Here is a 27,738-nt window from a genome sequence, read left to right on the forward strand (position 1 = left end):
CCACAAATGCACAAAACCAATGTATAAACTAATTACAACATATATATTACAAATAATTGGACTTAAAATGCTAGATGGAACTCCCCCTATTATTTCTCTTCTTTCAGCCTGGCATCTCTGTTTTTCTTTTTCAAAGAAAGCAGACCCCTGGAACTCTCTCCACGTCATTTCCTTCCTTAGCAGTCTCCCTTCACACACCGACGACTCGGGTTCGACTCCACCCGCTGGGGTCAATGCTGGCTCGCCCTCCCCCGAAGTGTGTCCTCGTCCGTCTCCTGAAGCAGCTGAGAACAGAAACGAGCTCAGCCTCGCGCCGCGGCCGCTTTAAGAGACGTTGGCTCTGACGTCACCGCCGTGCTAGACATGTGGGTCTGACGTCCAATAGCCTGACCGCGGGGGGGTTTTAGTCAGCCCCCCTCCCCACAGGAGATCCTCTCCGCTGAAGACCGGCGTAGACGGGGGTTAGCCACGGCTGCGAGATCATCACCACATACAAAACATATTTTAGGGGGCCGCGATTTTTCCTCCCTCACGAACTCGCAGCATCCAGTCTAATAATTACTTCCAGCGGGAACCACCGTGCAGCAACCATGTCTGTGGCGGGGCTGAAGAAGCAATTCCACAAGGCCACTCAGGTAAGAGGCACGCGACGACCCGAGCATCACGTCTCCTCGCATCGTCTCGCGGGGTTGAGTTTTTATTTCAAGGATTTAACACCTCGCGCATTTGTCTCCGAGTGCTGTCGCCGTCCTCCTCCATCAGTTTTATCCCTAAAAAAAACAAAAACCTTAATGTTACTCGTCGCTTTCCTGGTGCTGAAATCTACCGAAAAGATGGTGCAGCGTTGCACCAGTAGAATTATTCATTAGGCTGCTCGTGTTTTGCGCGCGCCGAGGTTATTTCATGCGTAACACACGCAAGATGATTTTTTTTTGGAGGGGGGGGGGGGGGGGCGTTTCTGGGGGGCAGGTGGCACGACGATGTGTTGTCGGGGATGCCACCGCCTCCCGGTACCCTTCAGATGACATTCCGCACAGGGAATAAAAAAAGCACCAGAGCTGCAGCTCGTGGTCGCCGCGCGCACTGATGCGCAGGTTGTCGCCCCCGAACCAATGGCCGGTGTAAATCGGTGTTTCTGTCAGCCAACCGCAGGGGGGAACTCCGACGCGCACCATGTTATGCAATCGTTAAGTGCGCCTCTCCGGAAATCCGCTGCTCTCAGGCGGCGACACGTCACGACACGACCTCTAAACGCACACGAGGCTGAATTAACTCACCGCTTTCCAGATTTCTAGGCCTTATTCAGGAGAAGATATTCAAATTCAAGGTTACTTCACAGGCTCAACCAACACTGTTTTGGCTCTCTCACTCACATTGGAGGCCTTCAGGGTGGAGGCCACAAGTCACCATGGGGATCTTGGTGGTCAAAGACTAGTGTGTCCCTGCGGCCTTCCGCTAACTCCGTGGGGCTGTGAGCGTAGGCGCCTCAGGAAGGTTGTTTCGTAAGTCACAGGACCACTGGGAACCAGCAGGAAACCAGGACCCCAGTTGACTCGCACACAAGCACACACTTGCCCGAGTCCTTGTTCTCCAGTTCTCCAACTCTTCAAATTGCCAGTTTGCTTCGCATCCTTTACAGTAATAGCGTATATCTTGAAGGTCAGCGTCTGTAGCTAATACTAAAACTCTATTAATTACATGTTGTGCCCAAAGAACGGAGACTAATTCTGCAGTTTGTAAGAACAGCAGTTCATTTGCACATTCAACAGCTGGGATCCAATATGGCGATTACACTAAGGTCTATTGTTGGGTTGTTAGTTGATTTATGCTGCCATTAGTTATTTATATTTTTATTATATTTTTCCTGATGTCACATGACATGTGACATCATTTGAGAGGCTTTTGGTGATGATGAAAGACAGACCCAGAGATGTCGTCGTTCTTGAAGAGCGACACTCGCAGATAAAAAAAAAAATGGTGTCTGAGAGTTTCATCACGTTGAAGGATTAATTAAAAAGAACAATTGAAACGGCCTGCGTTCCGCTGTCGACGCTCTTCTGCGGTTTTAAAGGTAATTTGATCAGATTGGAAGCCGGCAACAGCTCACCAGGACATGAGATGACAGCACAGATTGTGTTAATTCTGTCTGATTAGTGTATTGTCACCCATGATCCCTGAAGATGTCCCCTAAAGGCCTCAAATGCTTGCTTGTGTGAGTGTGTGTGTGTGTGTGTGTGTGTGTGTGAGGCGAGTGTGCGACTCGCCTCACACACACACACACACAGTGTGTCAGTGAATTTGTATGTGTATATATGCATATAGTTTACGTGGCTCTTATTGTGCATAAAGAGGCGGGGCTGAGTGTGGCAGAAGGCTCCTATCGAGCCCCCTGTTTCCATGCCACAGCCCTGTAATCCAGGCCCAGACTCACCATCGGCCCAACAATCTGGGCACTTACACACGCATCCTCAGACCAGACCTCAGCAGTGCCCCCACCCCAACACATGGGGGGAGGGAACTCAGAGGGATTAACTAAGTGATGGCATTGGGGATTTAAAAAGAATCAGACATGACTTTGACGGAATGGTTGTATGTATCTGTATTAAAGGAATCGTTTTTTGTTCATAAGCATATTTGCATATTTGAGACGAGAAGATCCGTGCCACTCGTATGTTGCGTGTCTGTGAAGTAAACATGAAGCTGCCAACAGCAACCTGTTAAAGATGAGACAAGCAGGGTGGACATTGTAATTTGTGGGCTTTAGAGATACTATCAAATCAAAGGTGAATACGAATTAGGGCTCGGGAGGCAATGGAGGAAATAAAATATAATAATATTTTGAACCTAATACCATGATATTGATATTGCAGGGTTGACCATTGGTGCTTTTACAAAACATTCCCAGAAGGATATTTTGGAAAATAATCAGTAGTTTGGATATTATTCGATTAACGCAAATAACACAAACACAAAAAAGTTTCTGAATCAAATTAATACAAATCATTTTAGAAATCAAATATTGCCTTGCTTATTGATTTAGCATTAAATTTGTCTTACGCTATAGCAGAGCCATACGGACATCAGAGGACAGGGACATCTAAGGCCCAATATTGTAATATAATATAATGCATTGGTTTATTTGTAGATTTAGGCAGATTACACATGCTATAATGCTGCACTGACCTCAGAGTCCCATGCATCATTTATTGCAAATTACCTCCACATCTCTTTCTAACATTAAGTGCACAGAATCTGCTTCGGAGGAGAAGGAAAATCCTCATTCTTGTGCTTGGGGTCGTGCAGTGTTTCCTCATTCTGGACTTTATGCTCTCTTCAGGGACAAGCGGCCCGTAAAAGGCTGAAGGCCATGAAGTCACAGGAGATCAACACAGACATGCTCACACATCCTCAGCTTCACCTTCTCAGAAAACACAATAATTGATTTATTTAAGTCTTTTTTTAGTTTTTTTAGTTTATTTAATGGTTAAAAAACCCACAATCATCACTTTACTATGATTGAAGTCATCTCCCTCTCTCTCACCCAAGGACATTCAAGCTCAGAGTGGTGCATTAATCACGGGGGCCATTTTAAAAAGAATGGAAGCACAGGGCATGAAGGGGACAAGCCAGCACGTGCACTTCAACTTTCCTTCAAAAAAGTATTTATTTATTCGTCCAGTCATCCATTACTCATGTTCAGACGGACTGTTTTATATTTACTTCTTCATACACTGGAATGCATTTTAATACCATAAGAATATCTCTTTGTAACATCCGCCTGCTACAAAGAAAATTACACTGCGTCCTCTCTTCCTCATTACTTCATGCTAAGACGCAATCTGCCATATTTTCCTAAAGATGGATGTTGCCGGTTTTCTACGTCACAAATGAGTCATGCTTTGAGGAGAAGCTTCTTCCATGATGGCACTGTTCCCATGCAGAAGGTCACATATGAATGCGCTAATGTGAAGAGGGGCTTCCTTTTCAGGGCTGTTATTTCCTCAACCAATGGAGAAAGAGCGTAAACTGCCTGTTTTTTTTACATTTCAACCAAACTCCGGGTTGAAAAATCCTTTCAACCTGATTAGTGTTGATGGATGTTACCACTGCAGAGTTAGGGATTTTTATATCGGCCTTAATGCAGCAGAGAGAGAGAGCGCTTCATCTCTGTGGAGGGAGTGTGCGCTGCCAGCAGGAAGACAAAAATATGTTCATGAAACAGAAACTGCACGAGAGAGACGGTGGATGAGAGGATAGAGAGGATAACAAAAGAAAAAGCTAGAGGAAGCGTGCCAAGGATGAGTGAATCAAATGGAAGACTCTACGGAGGGTCGGTCTTGCAGCGATTCTGTACAAAATGGTTGCTTTGCTTCCCGTCGATGTCAGAAAGACACCATCGAGACACGTGCGTGTCATCTTTAAATCCATTGAGCCTTATTCTTTCCATAATTTAGATGCTTCTTTATTTCAAATTTCAAAAAATTCAAATACACATAGAAATGTCAGAAATAAAGGTCTGCAGGCTGGAAAGACACTTCCCACGGTGAACTCCAGGTAGCAATGTGCCCGTTTTTGTTTAAGAAAAGTCGACAAACCTGCACCAGACACCATTGCTGTAGAAACGGCATGAAGGGTTATGTAACCTGTGCTCTGTTTGTCAACAGAATAATCAGTCGAGCTACTGCAGCTTAGGTGCATAACACATCTGTCTGGCTCCTTTTGGGATTTAAGAAATGGCTCATTTCTCTCATTTGGATGGTGTGTATTTCTTACAGTAGGCGACGGAGCGGTAATCCTTTATTTTGTAGTCATCCCTTGTTCGACTAGAGGTTTCCCAGTGTGTGTGCAGAATGCCGATGAGCCTACTCTCCTTGTATTGTGCGCAGCATTATGATTTTGCAATTTGAAACAGTTTTCCTTGCTTAAAAGGCAAAAAGTTACGGAATTTCTCTGCCCACTTGAAGAGAATTCTTCATGCGTGCGAGCGCAGATGGAGGCGTTTTCCGGCTTTGCTTTTCTTCATAAAAACATCACGTGCAGGCGTGTGCGTCGCGGGTGTGCACGGTTGTACGCGCGCGTGCGCCCCGTGGACAGCGAGGGGGTCGTTGGATGTGACCGATGCCTGCGCGGCTTTAGGGCAGCAGATTGTGAGTGGGTGACTCATCCAGCCTGGATCCTGACTCGGGCCTACTGCAGTGCAGCGTAAAACGGATCCAGCTGGGAGATAACAGATGGGTGGGAGGGGCTAAAAGAGTGGAGCGAGGAAAGAGCAATAAGAAAATACAAGGAAAGATGATAGAGAAGCAGATCGAAAGTGGCCTTGAGGAGTTATGGGCGAGTGGAAGGGAGATAAAGGGCGAATTCCAGCCAGGAGATACTGAAGGCGAGAGCAGGAGGAAGAACTCAGCCAAACAGGAGGACGTGTGGAGATCTGCAGGGACCATCTATAGGGGATCTATTCTGCAGTTAATTTAATCGCAAAAAAATAAAAATACCCATTAGAATCCCTATAAACTCTTTGAATAAACGCAACAATGTATCCAGCATTTTGCTCAGAAATGATAGGTGTGTTTTGCATTAATTCTTTGTAGTTTAGCAAAGATTGAAAATGTCTGGTACGTCCACGGAGAATGGTAACGCATTCACCCTGTTGGTTTGAAGTATAGTGAAGTATACGTACCTCAGAACAGGCTACTCACTTAGTGCTTAGTTTACACCCAGATGGCAACTCATGTTCATAAAACAGCCAGATCTTTTTATTTATTCAACTGAAAAACCAAGCTCGGTGTTGCCATCTGTTTCCTAATGAAAGTTTGAAGTCTAGTGAGATATTCACTAGAGTGCACAGTTCTTTTAATATCTAAAGATAATTTAACCAAATATAACAGTTGTTTGTTAATTACATTCCCCACCATAACTTGTTCATTTCAGGTTTGAGACACAATTGAAAGTCAAGCGTGACCTGTGCCCTCTCGCGCCGGCCCTCCCTGCATGCGTTGCAGCAGCACTGAATCTTGCCGTTGGATGTAAATTGTGAGGTTCAGAATTTACCGCCACGGGCGTGACTCCGAGGGACGCCGGGCCGAGTGTCGAGTGCTGCTGCTCCGTGGCGTGACATGTCTGTTATTAGCTCGTGAGTCAGAGAACCTGGGCTGTTGAAATGAACACCCGATAGCTGAACGCACTCGTCACGGCCGCTTTGGGCCAAACGTGGATAAGCGATGCAGCAAAAAGTGATGCTGCACTGGATCCGGTCCAGCTGCACCGTCCCCTGCAGCAACACACCTCCCATCTTCATATCCTCATTTATCTCCCTCCCTCACCGGGCCTCTTTTACTCTCCCTTTTGCTTGTTATTTGACTCACCACAATCAAACCCCGATTACGTCTCCATCACGACTCTCACATAGTCTGACGCGTGCTAACTTTATATTTTTTTCGCAGATATTTCTGATCCCTTCTGAAAGCAGCTCCCCTCCCTGGAGGTTTTAAACAGGGCAGCGTTCCACCGATCCTCGGCGGCAGTGACTCAGTGCGAACGTGAAATGTCACCACAGCGAATGCTCTTGTTAATTGCATTAATACCTCAAAAATCCTCCAGCGAGCATCACAACAACCACATTTTTGCCTGTTGACTCTTGAACGTGGGATAAGCAGCACTCACAATCTCCAGAGTTGGTGCTACACATTAGAGGTGTGTGGCTACAAGCAATAAAAGAGTAAATTCGGACATGCTTTATAAATCCCATAGATCACGACGGGTAGTAAGACCGAGTGCACTGTCAGCGGCGTTGCGTTTGACGGGATCGGCCGTGCAGTAGCCAGAGGGTTGAAAACTGTACTGCAGAGCTCACAGCTTCCGACGTCAGCCGCGGACAGACCCCCGTCCAAGAACTGGACACCCGTCCAGTTCTTGGCCGGTTGTGCGTTTTCAATAAGGGCGACGGCGAGGTAAACTTAAAGCTTAGGTAAACTCCCCCCTGTGCAGCGGAGATGTGATTGAACTATATATTGTGATCTTGTCCGAGCTGCTGTTTCTCCCTGTGCATTGTTTCTCTTTGCTCTTTTCCACTCTCTGTTTTATAATCCCACCTCTCCTGCAACATCAGTATTCAGGCCGCGGTTGATGTTTTATTCAGGACCTGCATATTATACATTCTGCGCATCAACCACTGCAGGAGAGTCGGCCAATGGATTAAAGCGGGAAAAGGGAAATTCCTAGAACCTGTTATCAATTCATGGGTTTAGGTTTGTTTTATCAAACATGATAAATATAGAATAAGCCTTGGTACTTTAGCATTTTTGTATATTTTCACGGCCATTCATATCCTTCAGGTTCAGTTATACTACACAACAAAATACAACCATTTGATTTTTTGTTAAATGATCATTCCACAGACTAAACCGATTTAATTTTTCCTTTTTTTCATTGAATCCTAATTGAATTAGGCATTCTCTTTAGGTTTAGAGAGGAAAGGAGAGAGAAAACAGGAATAATGCTTAAAAACAGATTGGACATTGATAAGACAGAATTCAGGGACATTCAGGTCACATATAATTATTACAAAATCTCTTCCCAGTGGTCTTCACATATACGCTTTCCTCCCTGTTGAGGGTTTAGGGTTATATGTCATCGTCCAGACAGAGTTTATAAAGCAATTCACATTTTCAGTCATGGCTTTTTCATTTTGTTAAAACAAAATGAAAATGCCATGACTCTAAGAGACTAAAACTCTCTTAAAAATATATTTTAAAATTATGTTTTAAGAGAGAGAGAAGAAGATTGTTAAACCACCCTAATTGCCCCGGAAGGACGTCATGCACGTTGCATGATCAAAAAAAACAACTGTTGCACACGACTGCAGTGACGATGTAATAATTGGCAAGAGCCTGGTGTCAGAACAAAGGTCTCAGAGATGATATTAGTGAGGCGGTGTGATGGAGGCTCTTTTGCTCTTTTTTATCAACATTTGCTCCAGTCCTTTTTATTTATGACATTATATTTAGCGAGTAAAGACATCAAGAATGTGCGTGTAACAAATAATGAATATTTTTTTCAGCCATACCCGTATCACCGCTGCTTGGTCGTCATACGATGAATCCTAATGACTTTTCCTTCAGCCTTCATGCGCTTTGGATGGATGTAATAACGAGTTACACGTGTAACCATAGCGCCTGTCTGCTGAGTGCTGAAGACTTTGATGATCCCTGACCTTTACACTCGCAACACCGTGAGATCGATTTTAAATTTGGAAAGTTAACTCCTTCAGTTACAAACATTTCACTCACTCTTTCCCCTCTGTGTGTCTGATAATATTCTCATGGCCTCATTGTAAGTGTCTGTAAAGTTGTTGTTTTTTGTACCTCGACCACAAGCCTGCAGTGTACAAAGCTCACAAGAAATCTCCACTCCATCTCTAGGAATAGTAAACTTGCCTGCAGTGTTAGCTCGTCCATACGCGCACGCATATCGGTATCAGCTGACATCTGTTCTGTTAAGAGATGGCTGACATATTTTACCTCAGCACAGGCGCCAATTAACGATTATTAGCAGACAATTTGAACCGTTTAACCTGACAGACAGCAGACTGATGCGTTAGCATTGCTAAAAACACAAAGGAACAAATAAAAATGACTATATATTTATATAATATATGTGCTGTAGATGATCCATTTACTCCTTCGGTGGAAATAGCATAAAGAAGGTGCTGGGAAAGCGGGGGGGGGGGAACATGATACAGGGAGGGGAAGAAGAGTAGCAGAGAGCCGGAATAGCTGAGAGGAGGAAGTAACGGAGAGAGGAAGAGGACTTTGGAAACAAGAAGAGAAGAGGAGGCTTTGCTTGCAGGCAGCTGCAGCATCATGCGCTCAGTCTAATGCCTAATTTGGCTCACGAGAGGCCGGTAATGGGAGGTGGGAGGGAACACAATGTGCTTCTATGGTTTTTTACACGCGTGCTAAAGCGAATGTCCAGCAGAATGTCAACGTACCCGTGGACAATAACTCACCAAACCCGTACACACACATACACACAACGTCCTCCCAACTGCAGAGCTGAGACTGAATGGCTTGTCTGGGATTATTCCGAGATTAATCAGGGTGCAGTGACTTTGCATCCCGAGAATCACAGCGTTGCAGCAGTAATCTGTGAAACCAGGCCGCATGTGCCGGACCAGGCCGCCAAATGTATCGTATTGAGAGGAGGGAGGGTGGGATTCAAGGCAGGTACCGCATGATCGTATGGTAAGTGATTACCACTAAACTGGCACGATTATATGTAATTGCTTTAATGTTTTTGTTTACCGAGCAGTTGAGTCGTGAATAATTGAACCGTGCTTTGTGTAAACAAGCCTCTTCCTCATCTTAAGCAAAGTTATTTTTCTGCTGTTCAGGATTAATGTGAAAAACACCCACAGACGGAGCTGTGGATTGGACACCTTGAATGCAAATGAACAATATATTTTTAATTGCTTGGCCTCCTGTACGTAGGTGTGTGTGTGTGTGTGTTCGCACAACGATGTCAGCAGGTGATTGCACTGTATATATATATATATATATATATATATATATATAGTTTGAATGAAAATGTGGACGTTTTATGTGTAACTAAAAGAAAGGAAGCATGATAATTATGGCGTAGAATATGACTTAACATAAAGTAAATGTATTAGATGAGAGCAACCATTGTTTACTGAGTTTATATCTTCATCACAGATGAGCTTTCAATATGAAATACATCCCAGCCGCCGCACATTAAAAACACACTCATGTAAAAAGCACACACGGGATTTCTGGGCTTGACTCACTAAATTATTGATCTTCAACCTACTTTCTTAGTGTTTGCACAATTACAGAAAGACTTCTTCCATTTTATGGAGAACTTCTGACGGCACTCAGTTCACAGACTGTTAAATACACCTATGATTACAGTCTTATATTGAATCCCACATTCATGAAGGTTGAAGGTCAATGTTCAGTCCGTGTTGATTCAACGGTGTGGTCATTTGTGCGCTGTTGAATTGTGTGGCGTTATTCTGACAGGAGTTTCTATTATTCATAAATAAGAGAAACACCTCCCGCCTGCACGCTCCAAACAACAACGTCTGTTCTGTTTGGTTTCACTGCTGACTTGTTTTTGTGTTCAACCAACAGTAATTATAACTTTGGATGAACTCGCTGATTACTTCCCCATTTAACATTTTTGTTTATAAAATGTCCACATACACACGTGAGCGCGAGATGGAATCTTTATTTTGCTTGTTTTGAAGAGGTCAAGTTTCATTAAATCAACAAATCGATTCAGCTCTCAACATTGTATTATTTATCATGATAGTTTTGTTGAAACATGTTTTGCTACCTGCCTCTCATTGGATGAACTTCTACAGTAACCTTCAGTATTCTGGGTGTAATTTTATTTCTGGTTCCCTCCAGACACAATCTTCTTTATTGAGTGGAAATCTAATCAAACCAATGTAGAAGAGCAGACAGTCGATACCCAATATCAAAAAGCATCAGCAGACCAACGCTGATGCTTTTCGATTTATTTTAATGGGTAATGCCGGGCTCTGGATGTATTATTATTGTTTATTTGGGAGGAATTGCTACAGCATGATTGAAAGCCTACAATGGTGTATCTGGGTTATCTCCTTTTCCATTGATTTTTAGCGTGTGAAAAGGAGCAGCTGCTTGCTTCATGCAGGATCCATTATTGGGCTGCCGTTGTAGCTTGAAGATAGAAGGGAAAGACATTCATCTTCATCGACAGGGATGATGGTCTTCTTTTAGACAAGGAAACATTTGCTCCAGTCCATTTTGATTTTGTATGAAAAGCTCTTGAGAAAAGATGTGGTGCGTTCAGGGAGCCCAGTGGAGTGTCGGGGCTTGCAGTGCTCTCAGAGACCTCAGAGACCATGGAACTCTTGACATTAGTTTTTTCATGGTTCACAGTGAGACTTTATTTTGATGGTTTATAAAATGTCCGAAAATACAACTTTGCAAACAAAGCATTTGAGCGTTGATGATCATGTGAATGATGTGGTTTGAACCCCCAGAAGAAAGTTACTAAGTGGCACTCAGTTAAGAGTCGTTCATCAAATTACTCTTTGCTGTGTTTGGTTTTTGTATAGACATTGAAATTAAGCCAATTAGGACTTTAATTTTACTCCTCAATGTGGATCTCCAGCCCGATCTCCTAAAAAGCATCTGTTGCTTTTGTACTTTTGTTGCTAAAGTAAATTTGTTGCCCAAACATAACCAAGTAGTAGTAGTTGATTTGTGTTAAGATTGTATTTTAAATGGACTGATGTGGTGAAGCCACGTCTGTATCTCCGCATATCGATCGCCGCATATCGATCGCCGCATATCGATCGCCACATATTGATCGCCGTATATCGATCGCTGCATATTGATCGCCTTATACACGGTTCAGTGTGCCCGTGTGAGTAAGTGAGACCGAGTCGTGTGTGTGTGTGTGTGTGTGTGTGTGTGTGTGTGCGTGTGTGTGTGCGTGTGTGTGAGAGAAAGGTCAAACAGCTCACACAGGGGACAAAGCAGCAAGGGTCTTCCTGACACACGGCAGCATCTTTCCAGAACCTTCCTCACCGTTCCCTCTGAGACCAAAAGTCCTTGGAAACACTGTGACTTCCCACAGCGGGTCGAGGAAGCAGCCGAAAATGGCTGCTGCATTCAATGACAGCTATTGTCCTCCTCCCTCCATCACCCGTGTTTGAAGGGCTGTATGTGGAGCTGACGAAGATCTGCGTGCCTCGTTCAAAAGCAAAAAAATAATCTCTAGAAATATTATTGATTTGATATAAAATCAATACAAACGAAAGCTGGTTCAATGTTTTATGATTAATAAACCGACAGAACTTCAACCAAAGATGCGGCTAAATGTGATTGATGTGGTCGTCACACGTGTGTGGATTATAGACACACACACAGTCCAGGGAGCTTTAAAAACTATCATCAATACAGATTTTCAGCCTTTGTGATACGAGACAACGGTGTCTTTACGCCCACGCAGATTTAGCTTGTGGCACCAATGGGTAAGCATTAAAATGATATCACTACAATCTTGCTGTATGAATACAGCATGTTTCCCTTTCCAGTCCTCTGTAGGCCTTTATAGCTCTGTCATTATTACTTCGGAGAGACCTTTGAGATGGAAATGGCGGAGTGGCAGTCGAGTTCAGAGGACGAGAGAGAAGTTTGTTATTTACGTCGCTGTTTGTCCAGGAGTGTTTGAGTGATGGTGAGTCACTCAATGGGAGGATAGAATATCATTTATAAATCAACCTTTTTGTGTTCATGCTCCTCTCTCCGTCTGCTGGTGATGAATGAAATAGAGCGACATTGATTTTTAATGTCTATGCTAATGGTTGATTTGTGCAAACAGCCATTATCTTATAATGGTGTTGTTTTGATGCTGGAACATGTCAGGTACTCCTACAGTACTTTGAAGATGAAAGAAACATTCACTAATTCTATTCTATTCTTTTTTTTGCTGTACAGCCACAGTTTTGGCTCATTTGCAACTGAATAATGTTACTTTATTTAGCTCAAGATTTTTTTCTTTTTCTTTTTCTTAAAAGTCTTGGGCTCATTATCAGAGGAATAATTCAGAGCGTAGAAGTCCTGATTAAGTCTACACCGATGAAGTACACTGATGAGCATGGATGAGATTCACACGACGGGACAACTTTGGGTAAAGTGATTTGCAGAAAGAAAAACTCTGGCTAATATGGTCAATGCAGAAATAATAATATCAACTGCTCCCACCAGCTGCTCTTGCAGCTTTAGTGTAAACTGATTGATTACTGTCCACGGGACAACAAATACAAAAAATAACCACCCTCCCAATAAGAAATCAGCTAACACGAACCTACCTGCAGGCAGTATGAATGACTATGAATGATTATCAGTACGAAGGTTTATAGAAAAAGGACAAAGTTCGAACAAATTTAAAGGTATGTGAGTGTTTTGAAAACAAGAGAAAAGCGAGCTGAACAAATGGAGTCTTTCACACATTCTCATGGATCCTGGGCAGAACTACAGGTGGTCTGGCAGTGACTGGAAGCACTGAGAGTGTGATGTGCAGAAAACACCAAGCATTAGCAAAGTACAGTTACTTATAGAAGCTGTAAGAGGGTGTGTGTATATTGTTTAAATTGGATGTTCTTATATTGAAGACATTATATTGGATATATATGTTTGCATGACGCCCCCTTTATTTTCTTTCTTATATAGACGTCATGTTTGCAGCAGGTGCACCTTAGATGGGCACCAGAGCACAGTTTTTCTACCATGTGTGGAAATAAACACCAATCGAAAAGAATATAAAGATCTCCTGTCATTCGCGTCAAGTAAATGGACTCAGTGTGTCTGCAGCTCAATTGCGGCTTAATAATGTTCGCGACCGAAGGAACGCTGCTACAGAAGCAATCCTAGCAAACATAAGCACAACAAATGATTCTTTACTTCTATTGAATAGTACACTTCTGTTTTACCCTGCTAATTTCCAAAAACGGCATACACACATATATTTTAGCTCTCTTGCAATGAATTGTACAAAATTCATGCTAAAAAATGCACATAAAAAAACGCAAACCTGAAAACATACAAATAACAATTATCTCGATGAGGTTGCGTGGTAATCTGACTTGGATGCATTTCACAATGAATCAAATCTATTACCTCGACACATCGCAGCCATCATTAATGTCGTGTTTGTTATTAGTCATCCTCCAGCTAAAGCATCACGTATCCCAACGCTCACTCATCTTTGGCAAGCTTTTGTCTCCCACACACAAAGACACACGGTGCCAGCTGGCCGCCTCCCCCCCCCCCCTTTTTACTGGAATGTTCATGGATGGATTTGAGTGTGCACACATCTCCCCAGCTACAGACGCATCCGTGCCGCTATTACATAAGAGCCACGCAAAGACTCACAAATCAGATTATAACAGAGGTCAGTGAAGCAGCGTGGAGAGTCAGATCAGAGGAAACGCTGGCACCGTGTCCTGTCTGGGTCCACTCACTTGCTACTCCATGCAAATCTGTCCTGCAGGTGTTAGGTTGTCTGATCTCAGCAAAAGAATGTAGGCTTCCACTTCCGCTTCCGGTAAAACCTTCGCCGCTTGTCTCTCTGTGGCTTTGTACGCATTTTAGATTGCAGTAATGAATGTCGTCAGACGTTTGGTCATAGGTGGTGCAGCGTTGCATGACGATAAGAACAAGGAGGCCTTTGGGTGTTTGCAGGTGAGACGAGAAAAAAAGGGAGTGTGCAACAAATGGAAAAAGACAAATATCTTCTTCGCAATTGGTGTTGACTTTTTAAGATTTTACTGTTTATTGTTATAATCCCAACGGAAGTGAAATGGAGAGTTTTAAGGAAATAAATACCATTTGATCTTCTAATTAAAGAGAAGACACAGACGGGGAGATGCTTCTGGTAGGTGTGGAAAGAATGGGGGTTTAATACTGTCAAGAAGAGTCAGATCCGTTATTGTCCAGCAGCAGAGGCCGTCCTTCTAATAGCCTCACTAATCACTCTTGTCATTTTTAATCTCCCTCTTCCACCCTGGGGGTATTTAAAGCAGCGGCCTCCGTGTGCCCGGCCTGGGATTAGACTGGTGAGCAGGAGAGGAGGGAGGAGGCTGCGTGGGAGGCAGCGTGTGTGTGTGTGTGTGTGTGTGTGTGTGTGTGTGGGGGGGGGGGGGAGGAGGAGGAGGGGGGTGAGAGCAGCAGCAGCAGCAGCACTCTCCATGTGCGCCTCACATTGGGCACATCGTGACTAATGCTAATGCTAACAGTACAGTTATGGTCGATGCTAAAAATAAAGGCGGGCTGAAGGGGATCCGATTAGAGTGTTTTTCCGGCGTCATGCTTTCGTGATGTTGGAACGTAACTCTCATTCCCGCAGGCGTGTCACCTCGGAAACGTCCCGAGCTGACTTCTGTAATTTGTCACCAGCATCCACCTGGACTCGATGGATTAAGGGACTCGAATCCAGTGGCCAAAGGTCAACTTGAGCTCACAGAAAATGTCAAGAGTAATTCATTCATCAGTACATCACCAATCAAAGACTCAAGCCTCAAGCGGCTTTACGAATGTGGCCAGGGAACGACACCCTCCATCGTTAGACTCTCGCTGGGGAACCAGCTCGCCGGCTTTGATCCTGTCCTCCACCCTTCTCTCCGCCCCACGAGCTGCCAGAGGAGGGTCATCCAAGGCGCCTTCAATTCTGCCGTCTTTGATTTTGTTCCCTCCTGGTCCTCTGCACCATTGCATCCACACGACCGAATCCCGTACCCCCCCCACCCTGACTTCCAGTTGTTGGATGCCACTACCTCAGAACACCACCTTCCTTCAAAGTCTCCACTATGTATTGTGTGTGTAGACCAACATGGATGTAAAAATGCAATGAAATGTAAGGACACAAGGAGGGACACAATACATCCACAGGAGCAGTTAGTTCACACATTACTGAAGTCATCGTCAATTTGACTTCCTGTGTTAAAGAATCTGACATGAGATTATGTTTCAGGAAATCCTCCAATGAATCCCACATATACACAGACATAAAAGGATGATTATTTTTTCCAAAACATTAATAACAAAATAATTTGTGTCTATTTATATCAAATAAGGCAAACTAAATGGTGCAGATGCTGCACAGTAGTAGTATTGATCACTCAGTGTTCTGCTGCTGTGAGATGAATAATCTAATCCTGGACTTCCGTTTTAAGAGCCACAGCAGACTCTGTGGGTTTCCTCCTCAGCCGTTTAATAGCATTAACTCAGCGTGTGTTACACAGGTGTACAACCCTGCTGTTGTGTTTGCATTAATCTGTGTAAGCAGTTGTCTTCATGGAAAGGTAAATACCTTTATCAGCGAAAGGGGGATCCAGTAGCTGGGAATAGTTTGTTGTTTAGTTTCAGTTTTGGCAAAAGTGTGGGGCTAAACATTTTACAAATTGAAGTCAACGAAGTTGACCCGTTACATCGGGCTGGTTTCACCTCACCTGGTTCTGTCGCCTGAGCCTCTAAATGCTGATGTAACTTTCTGAAGATCCTATGTGAGAGCAGGTCAGCACACTCTGCCTTTTGCCTCAAGACGTTTGGGACAAACAGCCAGAAGCGGATGTCCAGCTGCCTTTGGCCAAATCTCTGCAATAGTTTCCTCTCCGCGTTTAATCCTGTCCCATTTGGTTTACGTCGATGCCAGTTAGAGATTAAAAAAATGCAGTGTTGAGGGAAGTGTAAATCATCCGTGAACCTGTGTGTAGTTTGTGTTATAGTTCTGAACTTGTTACTATTGTTTTGTCTTGTCTGCTTACCACTTTGATCCAGAATGAAATAACTCTGTTATATTGAATACCTAGAGATGAAATCTTGTGCAAACATTGATTATTCCACCATGAATCCTGAGGACTTTGGTTCAAGTCGTCAGGTTAAATGTTGTCCTGGAGACACTCCGCAAATCTTTATGATCATTATGTGCAAAGACAAATTTGTTTAACAGCGAGTAGTAGTTTAATTTGCAGCTTCCAGAACTGTGATATTGAAACTTACAACATTCAGTGCACATCCATGAGAATCGATTCTGTGAAGTCAAGATGTCTTTGGTCAAAAATGTAAAACTTTGATATATAAAAAATATATATTGGGATGTTCATATTTTGTCAAGATGCCCTTTGCTTGAATTTTGGGAGCAAATCATTAATCAAACCAGTGCTACACATGTTAAAACTTAAATTCATTAAAAATAAATCACACAATTGCTGCAACGTATTTGGAAAAACGACAGCGCTCGCCCTGCAGAGAAACCGTATCCCTGCGCTGCCTCTTTGTCTGCAGGCATCACAAACACGTACTCCCGTCTCTCGGCGCTCTGCAGCTCTGCTAACGGGAGAGCCTTGCATATGATGCAGGTTACGTATCATCCGTGCCGCTGCTCTTATTTCCCTGCAGACGCAGCTGCGCCTGTCTCTCATCTCTGTAAGGTTCACCTCCCGGTACCTCTGCTGCCGCGCAGCTCACCTTGTCACGGCTTTCCCCTGCGGGGGGGGTGGTGGGGGGGGGGGGGGGGGGGGAAAGAGGAGAACAAGGCCCAAAGGGGAAATGATTGGGGCGAGAAAGAAAAAGGGTGAGGTTGGTTTGTCGAATGACGGGATGAGACGAGTTGAGCCGTGGTGCTGCTTGGTTCACGTTCATCTGCCGTGTAGGAACTCCGTTGGAAGGAAAAGATCGATCAACCTTTCAGGTTATTGGCTGTGACGCTACGAAGTCCTCCAGTGTCTCTGTGCATGTTCGTCATCACTGTACCAAAATGCTGCCTCCTCGGCTTGCAGCCCGGAAAGCAGAACACTGGCTCCGTCTTTACTCTCCACTTTGCACGTGTCTGGGGATTGAACATGACAGCAGCAGCAGCAGCGCTGCTCCACTTACTCAGAAACAGCCACCAACGCCACATTTTTATCCATTCCGTTGCTCTTCCCCTGCCAGGCTACACGCACGTCCCCAGACCCCACTGAGTGGTTCTTCGTCCGTTTAGCTCTGGAAATAACTGACTGCCTCTGACTCTCCCTGTTTCTGAGCCAGATGCACCTTAGATGTTGCAGAGTACAAACGATAAGCTGTAGGTCTTTCTGCTTCACTCCGATTCCCAAACGGTTTATTCCTTTGTATTGATCTACCTTATCTTTCCAGTTGAAGCACTCAGGAGAACTGAATAATGGATAAATGCGAGGTTATGGACACAAAACTAAATAAACCTACCTCACATTTTTCATGATTCAGTGTTAGGTGTAGAACATGTGCGTCTCTTTCTTAAATAAATACTCGTTTCTATCTGAAAGGAGGCCAATCTTTGCTTGTATACGTGCGTCACGTACACATCTGAAACCAGGTAGGACGTTCCTGTGCTGCATCTCCCGTCGCATTGAATCCCCGGTGTGATGTGGCGCTACGCTGCTATGTGTAGATATATTTACTGCCCTACTTCTCGTACACTTCATTCTTTAACAGCTCAGTTTGTCAAAGACTTTCATGCGCTGCGGTTGTTTCAGGTCTGATCGCCGGGTCTGACAAAGAGAGAGTACGATCAGTCAGACGCACACGCCGCGTCGGATAATCGAGGCAAGGGCAGGTATCCGTCTCCATGGCAACCAGCCGAAGGAGTATTTGAAGACATTGTAGTGATGTGTAGGTGATGCTAATGAGAGGAAATGTGTCTCTCTGTTAGACTCATACTGTGAGTGGGTGAGTGTGTGTGTGTGTGTGTGTGTGTGTGTGTGTGTGTGTGTGTGTGTGTGTGTGTCTGTATGTGTGTTTTGCATTGCTGTCAGAATATTGAGCTGTTTCCCAAGTGGGATCAGAGGACACTTTTGCGAGGATGACTCATAGACCAATCCTCAGGAAGTCTTTCGCTGCATAAACCGCTGAAGTTTTATAACCTCCCTGCTCCCTGTCATAGATCACCCCTCTCGTCTCACACTTTACTCGCTTAATTGCATCTGCTTCTCTGAATTGTTTTAAATGAGGAGATAGTACACTCCAAAAAACAAACAAAGTCCTTTGCAAAGAGTAAACATAAATAAAGGGTAGAATAACAAAGTTAATTTTTTAAACATGAATGAATTATTAAAATAATAAAATAGAAATCAGATCACAAAAAGTCCCCTTTGGATTTTAGCTCAGACTGTGGAAGAGAAACAACACCCCTGCCTGTGGATCTTATATGCAAAGTTTCATAAGGGATTAAGAGGTCTAAAATATCGTCAGGAGCCAGGAGGTCATGAAGAGCCTTAAAGGTAATCACTATCTTACGATCCTAATCAATCTTAAAGCAGGGGAGCCAATGTTGTTAGAAGACTTGAGGCTGAGCTCTTACACACAATCTGTAAAAGTTCAGATTTGTCGAAATGGAAAAGCTTTGTTGATTTAGTGCCCAAAACAACTAATGATAACAACGTGTGTTATTGTTATTAATATGTTTTCGTTACATATCAAGAGTATTTGCATCATGTTGTTAGTCAGTTTTATAGTCGAGGAAAGACTTCAACCACTGACCTCAGCTTGGTGTCTTCAGTCACGCGTTGTGACGTTCCCTGGGATCTTTTTTTTTTCCCCTCCCTCAGTCGATCCTCGGAGGGCCTTGTCTGGCCCCGTTGTGTCAGATAGCCCCCCCCCCCAGAGCCATCTGATTACATCACAGACTCGCGATGAACGGTCGCCGGGCTCGAAATATTATGAGAGAGGGGACAGGAGCCCAAAGGGATTCTTTCTGTGTTTATGTCTGCACACGTCCGATGCTGCAGGGGCCGACGCTCTTAGCCTCTTGCTGCTGCCTTTTCTCTTCCTCTGTGATGGAGAATCTCTGCATCGGTTAACCCCCGATGTGTCACGTGTAAAAGCTGGAGCCAACAGACTGCCTGTTTTCCTTGTGTGAACTGCAGAAAATGTAAAAGCCGCATTGCAACAAGGTGTCAGAAGGCGGCGGCGGCGGCTTTAAAAGGTGTGGGCAACGAAAGCTGAAGGAGTTTTTTGTTACAGACCCATGAAACGTTTCAAAAACATTAATACCAACTGGTTTTAAGATGAACCCCGTTGGGGCGATCAATTACGATCTCCTGACCTTGTCGTCCATGAGCACCAGGGTTGTGAGAGGAGAGGCCCACATGGCTGCGGGATCATTAATGAAATGGGGCTTTCCGTTACGCGAGGCACAAGGTCGAGCTGATGGTTGTGCATCTATTGTTTGACATTATCTTAATAGAGACGTTGTGGCCCCGATGTTGCAGAAATCAAAACACGTAACATAATCCTTTTCTGCAGATGAGAATAGGACTATTTCCTTATAGACCTATGAGCCCAGCTGCAGTTTATCATTACACATTATATCTCGGCACATATATACATGTTTATATATAAATATATATATATATATATATATATATATATATATATATATATATATATATATACATTTTGACAACAAGTGCTAGTGGCACTTTTGAAGATTCTCTTGTGACTGAATATGTTTTTGCAGAGGTCTTAATTTCATGTCATTTCAATTATGTGCTTTAGTTCACTACTGAGAAATTATTTTAAAATTTGAAAGCCAATGCACCAAATTGTTTTTCAAGATGAGAAGAGCATTTAAACCTCAACATGATTGTTGCTTTTCTTTCTTTTGCAGAAAGTGAGTGAGAAGGTTGGAGGTGCAGAAGGAACGAAGCTCGATGGAGACTTCACTGATATGGAAAAGGCGAGTCCTCTCAATTATCATCCTCCATGTTAATATCTTTAGTCCTAGTAACTGATTTTATTATGGCGAGTTTTATTTTGATCTTGTTATCTTTTTAAAATAATTTCAATCATTATTCACCCCCAAATCTAAAATAAACAATATAATAAAAACACGGCCTGTTGCTTCCATAATTTCCCTTTAATGCCACTTTATATTAGAATGTTTATTCCACAATGTATAGACTCTTGTTTGTATGTGTGAGTGTGTTTTTGTGTGTTTTTGAGTTTGAGAATTTGGAGTATGAGCATGTGTGTGCATCGTGTGCGTTGTGGTGTGTTCGTGGTCCCAGTGCGTCGCAGACGGAGAAGCTGAGCTGTCGGAACTGGCGAGTCTCATCAAATGAACCTCGCCCGATGAAGACCTCGCGGCCGGCTCCCAGCTCTGCTGAACAAACCAACACTTTCTTTTATCTTGTTTCCTCTCTCGGCACCGGATGCATAAATTATTCTCTCGCTCTTTATATTCATCTCATCATCACCCGCAATGTTTCTCACTCACTACTGATTTTGGTTTCTATTCACATCTCTTTTTTTAACCGTTATTTCTCTCTTCGTCTGCTCGTTGCGGTTGCGGTTTACAGAAGATGGACACCACTGCTCGGGCGGTGATGGACATCATCACCAAGACCACCGAGTATCTGCAGCCAAACCCAGGTGAAATAAACCAGCTGTGCTAGACGGTCATGTGACTAAACGCGTGTCTCCCGGGAGTCCAAATTAAAATATTTAAAGAAAAAATATTATGCAGCATTTAATAAAGTAAAACGATTTTTAAATGAAATTAAATGAATTTCAAGTACTTTATTCTAGTTTTGTTTTTTCACTGGGATATAATTCTTGTCTTTGACATTCATGTTGAAATGATGTTTATCTATCTACAGACAGGGTTTCTCCTCATGAATCAAAGAACGCATCTGCTAGCGTCACAGGAAATGTTTCAGGATCTCCCTGATTCAGCTCAGCAGTTTGATCGATTGATCGAAATATTTCCAGAAAAAAGAAAATGTTAATATCGCTGCTTTGCTTGGACAGCCACCAGAGCCAAGATGAGCATGATGAACTCCATGTCGCGCATGCGGGGGCAGGAGAAGGGACCCGGCTACACGCAGACCGAGGTCATCCTGGGAGAGTCCATGCAGAGGTTCGGCAGGGAGCTCGGAGAGGAGTCCAACTTTGGTGAGCCGAAGCACGTTAAAGCCCCTGGCAGAGACGGAAGAACACGTTTTTTATACCACAACAATGTGGAATAATTGTATTCCCTCAAGGCTGCAATGTCATGAAAAATGCATGACCGTGTATTTCAGAAAGTGAATGTATTAAAGAATAAATACGTGTGTTTGAAATCTGATGTTGATGGCAATGTGATAATGACACTGACAGTGAGCGTTAAGCTAAATGTGTCTTTATTTTCGCAGGCCTTGCTCTGATTGATGCTGGGGAAGCCATGCGTGAGCTCGGGGAGGTTAAAGACGCTCTGGACATGGAGGTCAAGCAGAACTTTATTGATCCGATGCAGAACCTACATGAAAAAGATCTCAAGGAGATTCAGGTACGAGTGTAGAACGTTGATTAAAAAATTAAAAAATGCAAGAAACTCATGTAAAAATAGTTTCCTCCGTCAAAGGTCCAGCTTTACTCTCTGGTCTTCTTACGCAGCATCACCTGAAGAAAATGGAAGGTCGTCGTCTGGACTTCGATTATAAGAAGAAACGTTCCGGAAAAGTGACAGAAGATGAGCTGAAACAGGCACTGGAGAAATTTGACGACTCCAAGGAGATTGCTGAGCTGAGCATGTTCAACCTGTTGGAGAGCGATGTAAGGATTTCTCTGTTTTTAGCCCTTGTCCCTTGACTAATGCATCACTTGCATTCAATGTAAAAAAAAAATTGGGGTAGTGGGAACCTTGTTTTTATGTTTTGTTAAGTCTATTAACACATATAATTTAATTTTTTATTTTAAACATTCTACTTTTGCTACGGCCACCCCCCTGCTATTCCCTCTGTCCTCCCCGATCACGTTTATCACAGGAGGTCATCACTCTGTGCCTGTTTCCATTGCAAACAATTGATCAAATGATTGCATGTAACCTATTACACAGGTAACTGTAACTGAAACATGACTTCAGTACATACTAATAATTCTGTGTCTACTGGATGTGGATCAGCTGTTTGCAATGTGTGTTATGTAATAATCTATAAACCGAAATTGGACCCCAAGAGGCATAAACTATTGAATGCAGTAGTAAAATCGTCTACCACAAGGTCCATTAATAGCGGCTCTGCCATCTAACATCTACCTCATCACATGATGTGCATCCAGTAGGTATGGACTTGTAGAAGTTTGCTTTTCCACTTTAATAAGCATTTCAAGGTTTTCTTGGCTTTCATCGACAATTCTATCCTAACGATTCATGGCAGGTAGCAGTGAAACATCAAGAACAGCTGCTAGTGCACGTTGCTGCCAGATTGTTTGTCCAACTGCTGTTTCCAAGATCAAAAATGAACTGTGATCTTGTCTTTAACAGATTGAGCAGGTGAGCCAGCTGGCTGCGCTGGTGCACGCGCAGGTGGAGTACCACAGTCGCGCCGCTGAGATCCTCACACAGCTCTCCAGTAAGATCGACGAACGGTCAGTAGTCCCATTGCTTGTTTCGCAGGAGGGCTCTTTTTGTTTTACTCTACATTATTGGCATGTATGAGTGTGTGAGTGTTGATTGTATCTCTATTTTTTGTTCATGGACGGATTCTGTCGCGTTGCAGGATAAAGGACACCACCGTCAAACCGAGGAAAGAGTTTGCTCCAAAACCACGCACGTCTCTGGACTTCTCCATCAGTGAGAACCACAATGGAGGCCTCCACGGTGCCCGCTCTCCAGGTGAGAGCCAAAGTACATCTGCTCCTTATTGAGAAGCAGGAGCAGAAACTAGACTCTGGAATCTCCCTGTCAAGTCTCATGAGTTTCTGCTCAAACAGTAAAAATTGTTAATTCATTTTCCTGTACTGGAGCACCGGGTCACACATTCAACCGAACAAACAAATATCCCTGTTTATTATAGTAGGAAATACAGTTTACCCTTTATCTAAAGTGTGATTGACAACTGGCTTTTAGAAATATTTCTGCACAATAACCAGTATAATACCGACGAGCCGAGACAAACACACAAATACATGACAACACGTCATTCTCATACATGAGGACATTAGTTCCATGTTAAAGAATACACATCCAAAAAGCAGACACGATACATGATTAGTTTACATAAAAGGATGTTAAAATAAAAACTTTGCATGCAATAATGAAGCATTGAGAATTGACGATGTTTTCTGTTTGGTGTTTTATTGCTTTCTCCTCCGCAGCTCCTTCAGTACCAAACATTTCAGTTAGAACGTGTGCTTAACAGAATACTCCTCGAACCACAGCTAACCAGTACAACTGTGCGCTCTTCTCTTTCCCTTTTATGATTTTTCATTCTTCCAGGGGCGAGGTCTCCAGGTGAGCCAGGTCAAACTTATCTGTCCATGCGTTTCTCACCAACTTATTTACATCCTTCATTCACACAAAAAAAAGAACCCACTTCCCCTCCCGTCCTCCCCCTGGTGTCGTTTCCTCTTCCCTCTTTGCAGCAAGGTCTCCAGGAGAAATTCAACCATCTTCCACTTTTTTTGTCCATCTCTGATTTTGTTTTGTTTTTAGAAAATTGTTGCATTCAAAAAAAATGACAACAGAAAAACAAGTGCTGTCCGCTCGCTGTTCAGAGGGCGATCGGCCCGCAGTAAAAAGGGAACGCTTCGGAGCGGGGCAGCATTTGCTGTTTCGGTTGTGTTCTCTTGTCATTCTTCTGATCAGTCTTATCCTCCCGTTGCTTTGTCCGTCGGCCTCTCTTTCACTTCATTCTCCAACTTGTGTTTCTCCTCGTTTTGTTTACTGACCTCTTCATTCCTGCACATACCCACCAATTCATCATTTATCCATCCAGAGAAATGCAAGTAAACCCTTCTGCCGTTTGTTCACCTTTGTTTTCTCCTTTTCCGTTTGCAGCAAGATCTCCAGGTGAGAAGGCGACTTGGGATGAGAGGCATAATCTCTCCATCTCCATTATTTTATCCTTCTTTATTGACTTCTGTGCATGTGGATTTTTTCGTTCGCAGTGCAGCTCGTCTGCAGTGCTGTTTTTGTGCGTTATAACCTCTAGTTTCTCTTTTGTACCTTTTTTGTAAATGTTTGCTTTATTGTTAAGGGAGTTGTTTGGCATTGTGGAAATGTGTTTACTAGCTTATTTATAGCTAAAAAAGAAGTATACAACTCCAATGTGTGCATGCTTAATATGAAGCTGCAGCCAGTTAGCTTAGCATAAAGACTGCAAACCTGGGGAAGCAGCCAGTGCTTCATCCAAGGATCATAAGCACATAAAGCTCGCTTTCTGGCTGTAGCCGTAACACACAGATATGATCGTTGTATCAATCGTCCTCAATCTACCTACTGTATGTAAAGAGATGAAGCGTACGTCTCAAATGTATAACTATTCCTATTTTCTGGTAACTTATGGTCTTGTTTTTGTGTTTCTCTCTTGTGCTTTGTCGACTCCTCTCTGCGTCATTTCCCTCTTTCAGCAAGGTCCCCAGGTGAGCTTTTTCACAAGCAATCATTATTTCTCTCATCTTAATTCGGCGTATTTATCTCTCACCTCTCGTCTCGGATATTCCCTGATATTTGTTTTTTTCTTCTTGCCTCCAGCCCCCCTGGACCAGCCCTGCTGTCGCTCACTGTACGATTTTGACCCGGAGAACGAAGGTGAGCTAGGCTTCAAGGAAGGCGACATCATCACCCTGACCAATAAGATCGATGACAACTGGTACGAGGGGATGCTGAACGGCAATTCTGGCTTCTTCCCCATCAACTACGTGGATATCCTGGTGCCGCTGCCCCACTAGGATGTCACCACTACCAGTCCGTAAAGGTGACTAAGCAGAGCCCCCGCCCAGTACTCCCAGTAACCCGTTCCTTAACCTCCCTACCAACCACCAGTGCTCCGCTTCAAAGGAGTCAAAACAGCAGCAACACAATAACAAGCGAAGATTGGTGACAAATTAAAGCGAGTGTGCACCAATTGAGCGTAAAAACTTTAAATGAGGAAAACTCTACGTTTATGTCGTTACGTCCCCCTTTATCCCAGGAGGTACATTCAGGCTTCCGTAGTCATTTTATCCACTACTGCCCCGGCTTCCGTCTTGGTTTCAGTTGGCTGTCATTCCGTCATCACTTTGTGAGTTTATCAGAGCAGCTTTGCAAAATGGCGCTTTTCTCTCATTCACTGTACTTTGTGGGAACCTCTACAGTAGATAGAAACTTTTCTCTCACTAGAAAAAAATTGGTCCACGTGCTTCATGTTTGTTAGAGACTCTAGGTCAAGCATGGTTTCAAATGTTTAACGTTTTATCTTATACAAAAATATGTTGAGCTGATTTTGTTTTGTTCGAATACTCCTCTCTTTTTTTAATGGTTGCCATCTCTCGGCATTCGCAATTGTGTCCAAATGACGTCCTCTCCTTCTAACTACTCATAGATTTGACTAGATCTAGTTGACAACTAACAGCAACGATTACCCATCCTATTTTTATCTCATACATATCAACATGTGCATGTGATTGTGATTGGAAACCAAAGTTACCTGCAGAGTCAACTCCAATTTTAGCTTTAAGATTTCCAGACAGCACGGTGTCAGTGAATCTGTTCGAGGCAACGGGATGAAGCTTTGCAGTTTGTAGTTCTTTGGCATTTCAATCAGGAAGATTGAAACTGTGTTCTTGAATATGTGACATTACCTTTCTGAGCCAGTGATTAGTGGAGTGATGACATGATTTGCAAAAACGAGTCGTGCAAGTTGTTCAAACTGTTTGAAGTGATGTGAGAAAACTATGGTGCATAAGTTTCAATCCTCCATCGTGTATTTTATCAGCAGCTTGTGTGAAAAATGGTCGATGTATTGTGATATAATAACTTGTAGGACTTAACTGTTCATTGGGGCAATCGTTTCTTCTGCAGCCAAAGGTTTAGCTTTTATTGCTGCATCCCTACTATTAGTATTCTGTAATGTAGCTGTCTATAAGCTATTGATTAAGGCAAAACTAGACATAGCCAGGAGTGCACAAATGGCTGAATGGAATGAGAACTTTCTTTTCCGTCTTGGTGGAAATGTTTTATTCATTGGAATGATGCAACATACATTTAAAGAAAGAAAAAAAGAAAAAAAACTTTCTCCAACATTATTTAGACTAAAATCTACTGGTTTACCCTTTTCATGTCATTTAAGTCCTCTGAAAAAAATGCAAGATTGCATACATTGTTTAATTATATTTCACCTGCTATATGGTTGTATGCAGTATTGTGGGCGATTTAACGTTTAATTCATGTACCGATGACCTGGAAGTCCAACCCGACTCGGTCATCGCAGCAGGAAGGTGCAGTCAGGCACTCGCTATCCCTGGGGTCTTGTTTTCTGTGGTGGCGATAAAAGTATTAACCCTTCTGTGCGGCAGTTTACACTATTTTTCACCCATCTTGTATTAATGTTGTGCGTGTTCCTTGGGGATCGGAGGGGTCCGGGTACATGTTGTGCACGGGGACGGGGGTTGCAGAGGACTTCTGACGCCGAGGTCTTTAGGATGTACTTTTCCACATGAAAAGAAACACGGATGTCTCCTTAATCAAATGACAAATTCATTATATGACGTAGGAATACAATAAATCGTGCAATATCAACTGATACCCGTAACAGGTGTTGTTTTGTTCTTAAGGGAAGCACAACTTCCACAGAGAGTACACCCATTGGCTGACGAAGACTAACGTTGCAGTTTAGGGGTCATACATTTATTTTTAAAAGCAAAACCGTTCCTTTTATTCTCTTTTCTCACTTTTTTTTAAAAAACAATTGTGTGTATCTTTGCCCTCAATGAGGACTGTACAGCTTTTCTGTGTATTGTTTTCACCTTGTGTGTATAACCGCGCATCCACAGTAACTTGTGTTTTTTTTGTAACTGTGACAAGAGTATACACATAAAGTATAGCTGTATATACACAGTATATTATCCAAAAAGCAATGTGAAAGGAGGGATTCTCTGTGCTGCACATGATTGTCTTTGGATTCTTTTTGTTTTATTTGTTTTTCTGTTTTTGTTTTATTTTATTCTTGCACTGGATTCTAAGACTGTATGCTTGATGTAAAGAAAATGTTATAAGTCAATGTAATTTATTCAAATAAAAACTAAGAAATACAAATTCCCCCGACAACTTTCTGTGCATATACACACATCTTGATGTCACAAGCATAGATCTGTTCTCAAAAACGACTTTAGACTCATGACAGCGTCGCTGTTTTCCTCTTTGTGCATAAATGAATCATATTTTATTATGCTTTTATTGTGATTG

At 43.1% G+C, this 27,738-nt stretch overlaps 1 protein-coding gene across 4 annotated transcripts; it reads left to right on the forward strand.

Moving 5' to 3' along the window:
- Positions 1 to 394: 394 nt before the first annotated feature.
- Positions 395 to 27,588, forward strand: sh3gl2a (SH3 domain containing GRB2 like 2a, endophilin A1). Of its 4 annotated transcripts, XM_040186663.2 has the most exons (12): positions 395 to 635; positions 20,203 to 20,271; positions 20,894 to 20,966; positions 21,345 to 21,488; positions 21,728 to 21,861; positions 21,969 to 22,127; positions 22,837 to 22,940; positions 23,072 to 23,187; positions 23,791 to 23,805; positions 24,352 to 24,363; positions 24,924 to 24,935; positions 25,048 to 27,588. In XM_040186663.2, exons 1-12 carry the CDS (start codon positions 591 to 593, stop codon positions 25,242 to 25,244), a joined length of 1,080 nt encoding a protein of 359 aa, XP_040042597.1. In that variant the 5' UTR covers positions 395 to 590; the 3' UTR covers positions 25,245 to 27,588. The 4 variants fall into 4 exon arrangements, with proteins under 4 accessions (XP_040042597.1, XP_040042598.1, XP_040042599.1 ...); XM_040186664.2 differs by lacking the exon at positions 24,352 to 24,363; XM_040186665.2 differs by lacking the exons at positions 23,791 to 23,805; positions 24,352 to 24,363.
- The last annotated feature ends 150 nt before the right edge of the window (positions 27,589 to 27,738 follow it).

This window comes from Gasterosteus aculeatus, chromosome 9 (assembly GCF_964276395.1).
Source record: "Gasterosteus aculeatus chromosome 9, fGasAcu3.hap1.1, whole genome shotgun sequence".
Classification (NCBI taxonomy): Eukaryota; Metazoa; Chordata; class Actinopteri; order Perciformes; family Gasterosteidae; genus Gasterosteus; species Gasterosteus aculeatus.

Excerpts from the sequence above, each read along its gene's own strand:
- sh3gl2a (XM_078109095.1), top strand. The coding sequence starts at position 591 with ATGTCTGTGGCGGGGCTGAAGAAGCAATTCCACAAGGCCACTCAG. Across the intron at positions 636-20,202 it reads AATTCCACAAGGCCACTCAG|AAAGTGAGTGAGAAGGTTGG; the intron begins GTAAGAGGCACG and ends TTTCTTTTGCAG. Across the intron at positions 21,489-21,727 it reads CGGAGAGGAGTCCAACTTTG|GCCTTGCTCTGATTGATGCT; the intron begins GTGAGCCGAAGC and ends TTATTTTCGCAG.